At 27.1% G+C, this 12,989-nt stretch overlaps 1 protein-coding gene across 3 annotated transcripts in view; it reads right to left on the minus strand.

Moving 5' to 3' along the window:
- Positions 1–875: 875 nt before the first annotated feature.
- The window catches only part of LOC126902603 (protein Skeletor, isoforms B/C-like), a 50,042-nt gene continuing 37,928 nt past the window's right edge, over positions 876–12,989 (minus strand). The window contains exons 8-13 of one of the 3 annotated variants that reach the window (XM_050680047.1): positions 12,421–12,619; positions 10,635–10,780; positions 7,506–7,677; positions 7,179–7,372; positions 3,287–3,514; positions 876–2,409 (exon numbers count right to left, since the gene is read on the minus strand). In XM_050680047.1, the coding sequence (XP_050536004.1) occupies positions 1,066–2,409; positions 3,287–3,514; positions 7,179–7,372; positions 7,506–7,677; positions 10,635–10,780; positions 12,421–12,619 (2,283 nt within the window). In that variant the 3' untranslated portion in view covers positions 876–1,065. The remainder of the gene's footprint in view (positions 2,410–3,286; positions 3,515–7,178; positions 7,373–7,505; positions 7,678–10,634; positions 10,781–12,420; positions 12,620–12,989) is intronic. The other 2 variants (XM_050680046.1, XM_050680045.1) reach the window with 2 other exon arrangements.

Raw genomic sequence — 12,989 nt, forward strand, 5'->3', positions numbered from 1 at the left:
AGATGCTTCCCAAAAAAGACTTAGTTGTTCGCCATTGGCGTCTCTTCTGCATCATTGAAAATAATAGTGATGAGATAACAAAAAATATGTGTACTTTAGCAAAGTCAACAACAAAAGGGTAGATGAAGAGCTAACATCGATCTATCGAAAATTTCAAATCGATAACGGCCAGTCTTTTTGGGAAGGATCAATACACAATTCGATTTTAATTATATTTATTCTCTTTTGTCGTCTTATTCAGCGTCAGAAGTAATGAGTGTTGATACCTATGAGTCAAAAAAGGTCCATTGGCGCATTCTCTTGCACGATAAAAAAACAGATAAATAGACATAATAAAAATTATAAACGGTCCATCTTCAAATTCGTGACGTTACACACATAATAAAAAATTTTCAATTTTGAAATGAAGAGCCAATATTGTTCATGAATGTAAGAATAATAAAGGGGAATAAATGTTCCCTCAAGAGACATCAGAAGTATTAATAAACTCAAATGATAACGTATATTACATTTTATCTTATGTTGTTTGATAAAAATGATCCAAGGTAACATTTATATTTTTTAAATTAAGTAGCTTGTGTAAAGTAACGAAGCGTAGGGACGTATCAATAATTAGTTAATTCATATGAATTAAATATAGGATAGAATAATAATTCATTATCGATTTAATAAAGCGTATGAAATATATTTTCATTCTTTAACTAATCACTTACACGAGAATCTTTAGAATGATTTATTGATGAGTCATTAAACAAAAAAATGTTTAAATATACTTAAGTCAAAGCTTTATACAACATTCAATATTAAAGACTTTTTTTTATTACAAATACTTAAAAATAAACACCAATAAAATAACTAATAACTATATTATAACAAAAAATAACTTTTATTTGACAAATGTTAAAAACAAAAATTATATACTTAATTATATGGAATTTTTAAACTCATGATTATTGAATGGCAAAACTTATAATGTCCATAAAAAATATTATTTAAATTAAAAAAAAAAAAAAATGATAATTATTTCACTATCCTTACAGATAATACATTAAATATTTTTTAAATTTATATTTTTTGGAAGTGCTCATTTGATAAGTTTCTATGGCTGAATTCAATAGTAGTAATATTTGTATGAGCAGCTGTGGTTTCATTGTCGAGATCAAATTCTTTAACAAGTTTTTTTGGTAGTAACTTTTTACTAATTTTTATCTTTTTTTTGTGGTTTTCAGGCAAATCTTCTACAAATTCATTCATAGTAGTTCCTTCTAAATCTGTAGTTTTGACATTGATATATTCACTTATTTTATCTAGTGCCGAAGAATTTTCTGGAAATATTGGTTTAAATCCTCCTTCAACAATTACGGTGTTTGGATTAAATCCTCCCCGAGTTTTACCAAATGCACTATTATTTATTGTTGTTTGTTCGCCATTCAATTCTTGGGCATTTCTCATTAGTATATGTGGTTTTTGATGTTGTGTTTGTTGATGGGAGTACTGATGATGATTATGATTATGTAATAATGGACTGTTATTATTTTTGGACGTTGAATATGATACAGAAACAGTTTGAGATATAGAAGAACCATATTGACCATATGGTTGCTGTTGTTGAAATTGCTTTGAAGTTGGTACATAAGATAAATGTCCTCGTGTAAGCGTATTAGAACCATGATGATTCATGTCACTTAATGGTGGAAATCTATGAACTGGTTTTTTATAAATAACTGAACGTATTGGCCCCATTGGTCTTGATACTTTTCTACTATCAATTTTAGGTACATAATTTGTAGAAATTTGAGAATTTTGATTAGGTTTAAAGAATATTTGTTGATAATTTATATTAGGACGTCTGTGTTCATTAATTATAGAACTTTTTGTGGATTGTGCTTGAAAGTGAGATGCTGCTGCTGGGATTGGTTGGTTATAAATGTTTGGTACTAGTTGTTGATTATAATAGTTTGACATAGGTATAGATCCTAATTGTTGTAAAGGTCTATTGGTATTATCATTTATAATATATTTGTTTGTTGATGGCTGTAAGGGTTGTGGGTTCCCATAATGCGATTGAGGCACGTAAAATGTTGTGTTACTATAAGTATGGTTTGAGATCGGGTACGAATTATAAGAAAAATTTTGAGTAGATACAGAATATTCTGGTTTAGTGTATTGTAGTTTTATAAAATCTTTTTTTAAATCGTTTTCTAGTTCAGCCGGAATAAACGTTAGATGATCAATATTTTCTGAATTTTTGATAATTTCGAAATTACTACTATCAGGTTTCACACGAGTTGTATACTGAATACTTCCTCTTGTTTGTAGGTCTTCTTGTACAGCAGTAAGTTCAGGTTTTTCTTTGTTACAAGAATCTAAAACGTTTATCTTCCAACCCAAGTGACGATGGGTAAAGCACTAAAAGTACACAAAATTTAAATTTAGTATGTAAAATATATATTTATACAGGTGATTAATCATGACTCATTTTCTAAAAAAACCAACAAATATATTTTATTCTAAAATACTCAACACTATTATGTAATTAAATTATTTTTTATATTTTTTTTAAAAATCACATCTCAAATTTTCTTAAATAGAAACCCCTATCAACTTCGATGAGTAGCTAAGAAACTATTGCTTTTACCCTACTTATATTTTTTTTAATTACGTGAAATTGATTAACTACTATTAGGCTGATTTTGTTCAACAGTCACAAATCAAATCTATTTGAGGCTATCAGCACCATAATTTTGAAAAGTCTTTTACTCGCATAATAATAGGATATTCTTCAAAAATTAATATTGTCATAATAAGTCGATATTGATATTGATTAAAAAAATAGTCTGTTTCTTTGTTATTCTATAAGTTTTCCACACCAGTCATATAAAAATGGATTAAAACAATGTTGAATATAAATGCGTATGCGTTTAATAATATACACTAGTTATCTATTAAAGATAAAGTGTGTTATATGATTGATGTAACCTAACCCAACCCTAACCTTAGTCAATTATTGGTATAACCTTAAAAACTAATTTATGTGGTAATATAAAAAAACGATGATTATTGTTATTTCTAATAGTGAAATAACAATATAAAATTTGTTTAATGCCGAATAATTTTTCTTCTCAAAAAATTTTTATAACTTCAAAAGTTTAGTAATAATAAAAAAAGATTACTTTTTATCCATCATTCCGTATAATATTAAATTTTGAAATTACCCTAACTAATGTGTTGGAAGATAATTAATGACCTTTTATATATTTTATTGCTAAACAATAGATTAATTTACCTGATAATAAACAGTATTTGGTGTATTAGTATCAGGAGTCCATTGAACAATGCCCGGATCACCTTGATCACAAGCTAAACTTAATGTTCTTTGATATGCTCCAAAAGAAACGAATTCATCTGCTAAGGGTTGTTGTGAATCTGGAGTCCAATTGCATAATCGACCAATTCCTGTTGGCACTATTTCTCCAGATTTACTGATACTCACCCCGGCAAATATATGAATGTTCTGTTATAACAATTTAATATTTTACTCATTTTAATTTAAAAAGTTATTGAAATTAGAATGGCTAAAATAAAGTAGTGTCTTATCCTGAATACCTTCTATAAAATTGTTTTTAAGATAGGAGAATAATAAATTTTGTAAATATTTTCCAAAAGCTGATATTAGAAATATTTCAGATAAAAAAATTTTTTTTTACTATCCTCTCCAAAATGTATTTCCATAATGTATTCATTTTCTTTATGGGGGTTATATCCTTACCATACTTTTTGATGAAAATAACAGCATCTATGCCTCATTCCCTATCATTACTTTAAATTGTTAAAAACTTAAAAAATATTGGTTTAATAGTTGTTATCAACCTATCATCTTCTTATTATCCCTTGTCTTTAACCTAATTTCTTAGGGTCGGCCTTCCTTATTCTAAACTTCCACTTGACAGGATCTCCCACCTCATCTACATATACATCGATTGTCCCCATATCAAATTCAATGACATCTCTCCATCTCTTTTTAAGTTTTTCACAACATCAAACTCTTATGTTTCCCTACTGTAGCGTTACGCTACGGCTCTATAATTGGTTGACAGTTGCAAGAAAGTCCGCTGGACAGCGCTGTTTGACAACCCTTATTCAAATATGTAAATTAAAGTATTTATTTATTATTTTTTTTTATTATATTGTAATGATTATTTTATATACCAGTCTTAACGAGAACTCGAAAACAGGAAATTAGAATATTCTTTTGTTTTTGGAGGGTTTTTTAAAAATAAATAATATGTGGGCAATTGTGCTCTACACTACTCCGGTGGTGACGGGTAGCATAAAGGGCACCGTCGCTGCTTGTATAATTATTCTCTTAAAATTCTAATAGTTTTCTTAGTTCTTCGTTTTACTAGTGTTTGCAGTGTTCATTGCCAACTAGTCTTCATATAATAATTCATCATTTCATTTTTTCCATCGAGTAAGTTTTCTTTATTTTTTCCTTATTACATATATAATTTTCAACGGTGTTCGTAACTAAACGTTACCAACCGTGATCAAAATTATATATTCTTTTCTTTAAAGGCTAGTCATAATCTTCAACGGTGATTATAACCATCGTGTTATCAACCGTGATCAAGATTGCTAGTCTTTCCTTAATATTCCTCTTTAATCCTTTTCAACGGTGCTCGTAATAAACGTTTTACCAACCGTGATCCAAAGGGTTAGATTCCACCACTTATACAATACAGTTCATCTTCAACGGTGATCATAACCTCCGTGTTATCAACCGTGATCGAGATAACTGTCTTTTTGTAAAAATCCCTTTAACCTTTTGCAACGGTGTTCGTAACTACTCGTTACCAACCGTGATCCAGAGGGTTATACTTCTACTTCACCCCAAATTAAATAGTTTCTAAAATAAGACTGATATAGTAGTTAGTTTATTAATATATGTATATATTCATCTTTATATAAAAATAAATCAGAACAAATCGATTAGTCGAAAATTTGTGTTATATTTTTCATATTTAAAGAGATCAAACGTAGAAACGTTTCACTACACATACTTTTTACCCTTAGGGTCGGGTACTCGTATCCTAAACCTTTACTCATCACGATTTCCAATGTTTTCTATACACACACCAGTAGTCTTCATTACACTCCTAATTGTATCCATTACCTCTTTTTCATTCAAATTTCCATTTCCATAACTATTTTTAAGGTTTCGATTCCTCTCTCTTCACAATATGACGAAACTATCTAAGTTTATTTCTATTATCTTATCCACGATTGACGCTACACCTAATTTCCCTCTGATATGTTGGTTCGTTATCAAATCTTCTCTAGTCATTCCGTTCTTATCATTACTACACTCAGACTCTACTCTATTTTCTTGTCAACCGCCCAACACTATATAACACTCAATATCTGGTCTGATTACATGTAATGATTCTGATGTAAGTTCTATAAGACATAGAACTTACAATTCAGCCTCATTGAAATACATTATCACATAACACCAGTTGCTTCTTTCCACTGATAAAGTGGTTAAAATAAATAAAATATATTTCATGATTGATAAAATCATTGTTCCTAGCTTATCATACCTCTTAAACTTCGGCTTAAATACTGCACACTTGGCTATTTTGCACAAGCATTTATGCTTCATCCAATCTTCTCTTTTTTTACTAGTCATATTTTAAACTGTTTTTTCCTACTCTTTATGATTTTTTGAACGTCCTTATTCTACTACCAGGTTTTCTTGTTTCCTGGCATTCTACTTCTACTCTCATAAACAATTTCATTTGCAGTAATCTTTACACAACTAATAAATCTATTCGACACATTATTTTTCTCCCTCGACATACCACATCAACCTCTCTTTTACCGCCTTTAAAAACTCTTTTTTCTTTTTCCCCTTTTAATTTTTACCAATGGATCTTCAATTTTCCTCCTGCGTTCTTCAACTTGAAACTAATAAAGATCAAGTATATTTTTGCGGAAGAAGGAATTTGACTATTTCTGTTAAATGAGAGCTATTTTTCAACATGTACCATTTTTTAAAAAAATAATTTAAATTTTTGGGTTATTTTCTATTACCTATTCTTGTATGTCTCTAGTAATTTCATTATAGAAAATAAGTAAGGGCTTAAAGTAGAACCTTGGTGTACTCCTATTCTTACTCTAAAATAAAACCTTCTGTTACTTCTCCTACACTTTTTAGCATGGTACAAATGCCATAATACATGTTATCTATTATATTATTGTACCTTTTCTCATTAATGTCCACTTTAAAACCTCTCTCGGTACTCTATCATACGCTTTCTCATAATCTATAAATACCATACACAGCTTTTTCTTCTTTTCCCTATACTATTCTATTAGTTGTATCACGCAAAATAATGGTTCCATTATTGACTTACCAGACATATATCCAAGTTGGTTTTTCAATACCGAAGTATTATTATTATCTTATTCTCTTATCTATTACCTTTTTCCAAATTTTCATATTATGACTCATAAGCATTATGCCTCTATAATTTCCACACTTCTGTATGTCTTCTTTACCTTTAATTATCGGCAGCACAATACTATTCCTTCAATCATTTGGGGTTTTCCCTTCTAATAAGATTTCTATAAAAGATCCTTCAACCACTTTATACCAACACTGCTTAATATTTTCCATACTTCTACTGGCACTTCATCTGGTATTACTGCTTTATTCTTTTTCATTGATGCCACATCCTAACCTCTTATCACTAATTAAATCTACCAGTATTTGGTTTCTCGAAATATCCTCTAATATCTTTCTTAGATACTCCTCATTGAGTAATTATTCAAAATACTCTTTCCACATTTTTTTTTACATCATCATCACTTAATAGCAACCTATTTGATTCCATTAACCTTCTTGTATCCACATCTGGTAGTCCATGGGTCATTTTTTTTAATTTTTACCTTAAATTATATTGTCGTACGAAAGAATAATTATTATTTCATTATTATCAAATATATTATTGAATTTTTTTTATTTTATTAATACATTTTATATTTTTGATTATTAAGAATGGGATTATAGTATTTTATGTTAGAAAATATACTATTGTTGTGAGTTAACTAATGTTTTTATTTATTAATTTGCAAACTTCAATTTTTAAAGTTATTTTTAAATATTATTTTTTTACCTCCCTTTCTTCAATTGTTTTGTACCCGAATCCTCCAACTGGATCATCAGTTATATAGAATGGATGATATTTGGCAGGTATTTCTGGATCATTGCCACCTTCAACAACAAATGTATATGTTTGTCCCCTTACAACATTTATTTCTGGTATGAGTAAGCCATTTATGTACCATGATATACCCCAGCCAACATGACCTAAATAAATGAATATTGTGATTTATAATAGAATTTTGATTCATATTTTTATAAATAATTTTAGTAACATTTTTATACTGTCCCTAATTTATATTATTCACTTATTACTATAACTTGAATACAAAAAACTGACCTGTAATAGCGGAGTAACCATGTTTTCCACCCGTAGGGCCCATTTGTGCGTAAAAAACACCATCATCTGGTTCAAAACATTGAATGGGTGGTATTTCCCAGGGAATAGCAATATTCTGAACATGTGCTGGATTAGGTATGGGTCGTGGTCTAATTTTCTTTTTCGGAGTAATCTATTAAATATATTGCACATATTTTATTTTCCACGGAATATACGATGATATATTTTTGTTAATTGAAAAAAAGGCTTGTCAAGCCAGGGTCGAACAGAGGTCTGCAAATCAAAATAGCCGTCAAAAACTATCATGAAATTTTTTGTCTCAATTTTTTTTTATATATTTTTTAATAAAATTACAAAATTTGAACTGGACAAAATTTTTTTCTTTAATTAAAAAAGAAATTATATGAAAAAATGTGACTTATATTTGTAATTAAATTTTAATGAAACTGTACTCAGCTTTTTGTAGGCGTACGTAAATAAACTTAACATATTCTTAATGTTTACGACTTTTCTGCAAAAATGCATATATTTGATAATATGGAAAATTTGAGTGATAAAAAAAGCAACAAATTAATAATTATTATTTTAATTAGCTATTCATATGTTAGAAATTTGTTTTTTTTTTTTAGTTTTTACAATGGACTATTTAAAAGCTTTAAAAAAAATGTATCAAAAGATATTGTATCTAAAATTAGGATACAAAATATACAAATATAAGTGAAATATTGTAACTCATTAAATAACTCTAATTTAGCCATACATTTCATTTTTAAATACAAATGTTTTTTTATTAAAAAAAATATTATAATAAGTTCTGAAAAAAATTGTATAATAGTCATGGCCATCTAATTTTGATATCCAAACCATTGTGGGTCAGAGCAAAGACTATCTTGATTATTAATACTTTGAAATATTTTTGATTTTAATAATGAATACATTGATGGTACATTTAAATGATTAAATCACCATCATAAGAAACGCACCGATGCAAATCTGTAGATAGTATTTAATATGAAAAAATTGGTGGGCTATTCCAAAAGCAAAATGAATTTCTATTTCATTTATTATTCCTTATTTATAGTTCATTGATTTATAAGTATAATATATGAATAAATATATTTATAATAAATGTTTATTATAATTAATTATATATAATAATTAGATATTGTAATTTTAAGGAGAAATTATAAAAAAAATTAAACTAATTGTTAATATTATGGCAAACGTACATAAAAATTAAAGTGATTGATACAAAACTTTTTAGAAAAAAATTTCTTGTTAAATATGAATAAATGGTCTACAAGGAATTTTTATCACAGTCAAAAATGTACTTTTCCTAATCAACTTTTTGAAGGTTGAATTTAAAAAGTTACTAAGACTGTCGGAATTCGAATTTTGCACTTCGTAGTGAGCGTATAAGACTGTATTATATTCTAGCAGCTATCGTACATTATATATAAATAACTAGCTAAAATGAACTATTTAAGCTAGTTCAAAAATTCAAAATCGTTTTTCTTAATTTTGAGTTATTTTTATAAATTTACTATAAATAGTAATTATATAAGATCCTGATCACATATTAATCTAGATAATACAATTTTTTATTTAATGATATAAATTCTTAACCTGCAAGTTGAGCTAATATAGTATTTAAAAGTTCAACATTTTTAAATTATAAACTTTCATAAAAATCAACAGTAAAATCAAGATCAAAAAAATAAGTTATAAATGACATTTTGAAATGAAAATTTGAACAGATTATTTTTAAAAATTATATACTCCTATTATTATTTGATCATTATAAGTTTAACATGATTAAAATTGAGTTTTTTTTCACGTATTGATTATTAAAAATGATCAAGCGAGAGATGAGTAAAATGAATGATAGATACAAAACGAAGACCAAATAGTAAAATATTTTAATATGAAAAAGAAATTTCTTCTAACAGGCGAGACTACGGTGATATATAACGGGCCCTTGATATTCATTGAAAATTTTGATTGTATTTTATTTATTTTTAATTTTTTTCCCCTTCTCTATAAAGAATTAAGAAAAAAATGCAATTAAGTTATTTCAACTGGCGGGGTTCAAACTTAGTACCCTGAACGTTTAAGACTGTAAAATGTAAGACACATCCACCGTGCACTACATGTACGAATAGATAAAAAGAACTTTTAAGTTAGTTCAAAAAATCAAATTCGCATTTCTTAACTTTGAGGAGNATCAAATTCGCGTTTCTTAACTTTGAGGAGGAAAAATAATCAAAATAAATTTAAATATATATTTAATGTAAGTTGAAAAAGTTCTACTTTTTATAAGTATGTTTCAAGTTTTTAACGCCCTCTCTATAAGGGGAAATTGTCCAATTGTTCATGGGAGGCCGAAAAATCGAGTGACTACTCAATTTTTATGAGAATTTTATGGAAAATACCATGACGATGTTTATATTTTATTTAAATAAAATTTGAAGTGGGGAAACTTCAAAAACCCCAAATTGAAGATAAGAAATTTTAATTATTGATTTCGCTATTTTTAGGTGCTACAAAATATCACCTTATTACTTATGATATTGATTAAACTAACATTCTGTATAATATTCTTTAATTTATTATTAATACTTAATATAGTACATCTATTATTAATTAAAGATCTTTTTTGCTCGTAGTTTTAAAATTTTTGTGGTTTCATTACATACCGATAAATTTTACCTGTAAAATTTAAGACTCAGCCACCATAAACTACATGTATGAATAGATAAAAATAATTATTTTAGCTAGTTCAAAAATTCAAAATCGTTTTCCTTAATTTTGAGGAGTAAAATAATCAAAATAAGTTCAAATTTGTATTTTCCCATTAAATCTAGAAATTTCTTTTTTAACCCCCAGTTTTATTTATCAAAAGAGATTTTATTCATTGAAATATTACGGAATTTTAAAATTAGTTCAAAAACAATAATGTTTAATATCACATAATGAATATTTTTATTTTTAAATTAATATTTTAAATAATATTCATCACAAAAAATCAACTCTAATTGCATAATAATATTTTATTTGCTTCTTTTAAATAATATTTACATTCTATTTATTTTTTAAATTTATAATTATAATTTTTAGTTTATGGCTCACCTCTGGTATTAATGTTTGATTTTTTGTAATTACTGGTATAGTTTCTGATGTTACATCAATAGTTGCCACTGCTACAGGATTAGAGTCTACGTCTGGTATCGGACAGTTCCATTGAGGTAAACGGCCAAAATTAATTTTTATTGTTTCTAAATATGAAAACAAATAAATACTAATTTATATATCTCTTTGTCATTTTTAAAACATAATTTTTTTGGTATTTAAACAAATATAGTAATAAATCGGTAAAAACTCAATTATTACTTTAACTTTTTATTGTTGAGAAAATTCCTAACATAAAATTAACTGTAAAAAAAAAAAAGGTAAAGTTCCAATCTCCCACTCATCAAAAAAATCTGCTTGTCAAAATAATGTTATTTCCATTTTGATCAAATTCGTCCTTTTTTTATTCATCAACTTCATTTATTTTTATTCTACACTTCTACTTTCATGAGTAACATTGATTAAAATTTTGTATTGCTTAACGCTTGACACGATTCTTGATGAGGTATAAAACTGAGTCTGTTTAGTGACTACTTTAATAGGCAGACTATATTTTGGGGGGGGAGGGGAAGTTGAACTTAGCTTTTTTTAAAGTTAGGTTCTAGATAAAATTTATTTTTATTGTTTTAAGTTAGCTTAATATCTTATTTTAATTAGCAACTTAAGTATCAAATGAAGACTACCCGTTTCGCTACTCCTCAAATGACGCTCCTGTTTGTAAGACTGGTTGTTTTGAAAGAAAAAATTTCTCGATTTTTTCTTTACTTAAATTATTAGACCTACCTTTTCCCAAATTTTACGTTTGTACCTATCAGATGTGTCTTATAATTTTTATGTCGGTTCAGCTAGTCAGTTAGTAATAAAAATGAAAACTTTAGAAAAGATATAATATTATGGGCTTAATTTTTTACAATGTTTCTAAGCTACTAAATTTAAATCTATGCTTTAAATGAAAGTCCAGTTTAAGAGAAAACCACAGATATGGAGGCTAGAAAAACTGGGTGAATTTTTTTGTGTATCCTTACGCAATACATAAAAATGAATTTAAAAGATTGTTGGTTAGTAAATTTTTTATCCAGAATTGAATAAAAAAAACTTCACTTATAAAAAAGATCTAAGTTGAAACAATTAAAACAATAACCATCATATTGTGATTTAGAACCGTAAAAAACGTCAAAAGTAGTTGACTATTTGTAATTTATCTATTTATTGTTAACCAGTGTTATTTATAGTACTAGGAAAATGACGTGCGCGGTAAATTTACAAAATAAAGCTATATATTAAAGCTTTACGTGTAAATTCCAAGTTATTTTACAACACTCTCTAGTCAAAATATAAGCTAGGATATTATGGTGTTTTTTCAAGCATGATACACAATATACACAATATTAAGTACCATACAGTATATATTTCACAAATATGAACTCTGCATTCATCTACACATATTGTAATACACTTTAAGAGCTCTAAGGTAATCTATTCACGTGGAGCAGAAAACCCTGTTCAAAATAATAATTCTATCAACACTTTAGTCAAATATCATATTGTAGATATTTTTCAATTTAGATATTAATGATAAATGCAAAATAAAAACAATATTCAACGGAAGAGCACACTGCGACTTTAGAAGTTATCATGCTGTGTCAACGTCTATTGTTTGAAGAAAACAATAGGAATACTTTTGTAAAATGTTTTGTTATTGATGTAAGAATACTGTACATAACAGTATTATGATTTAAAATTAAATTTATTTTTATATACCAATTTGATTATGTTATAAAACTACCTTTTGAGTATTCTTGATGATATGAAACTTCGTGTTTGTCATTGAGTGGTCCAATAGCCCAAATAATCGGTTGACTGCTGTTGATCGATATGGATAAGTCAAGATTATCCCTGGATTTCAACGGTCTCTGATAAGTTACTATAGAGTATCCATTGACTACAGCAGCGTTTAATAATCTGACACTTTCGCCAGCTGGACCCTAAATCAAATATTTAATCAGTATAAAACATCATGAAGACTAGACGTGATATGGCACCAATAACTTTTGATTTTCGATGTGTCATAAACATTATAAATAGCCTGTTATATTTATTCATAACATAAATTTAAATATAAAGTCATGTTAGAACAGTATAATATACTGAAATTTTGGCTTAAACTTCGATTTATATGAATTGTTCTTCAAACTTATTTTTTACGTTGTATAAATCATTTTTAATTAATTAAATTTAATTATAAATCTATTAAGTTGTTCAAGAAGTAGAGTATGAGAAAAATTTCTATGAAGAATGAGAATAATTAAAAGCCTTTTCCTTACTAAACAATTTAATACGTTTTTTCTGAATTTA

The sequence above is a fragment of the Daktulosphaira vitifoliae genome, unplaced genomic scaffold (genome assembly GCF_025091365.1).
Source record: "Daktulosphaira vitifoliae isolate Bord-2020 unplaced genomic scaffold, ASM2509136v1 Scaffold_3, whole genome shotgun sequence".
NCBI lineage: Eukaryota > Metazoa > Arthropoda > Insecta > Hemiptera > Phylloxeridae > Daktulosphaira > Daktulosphaira vitifoliae.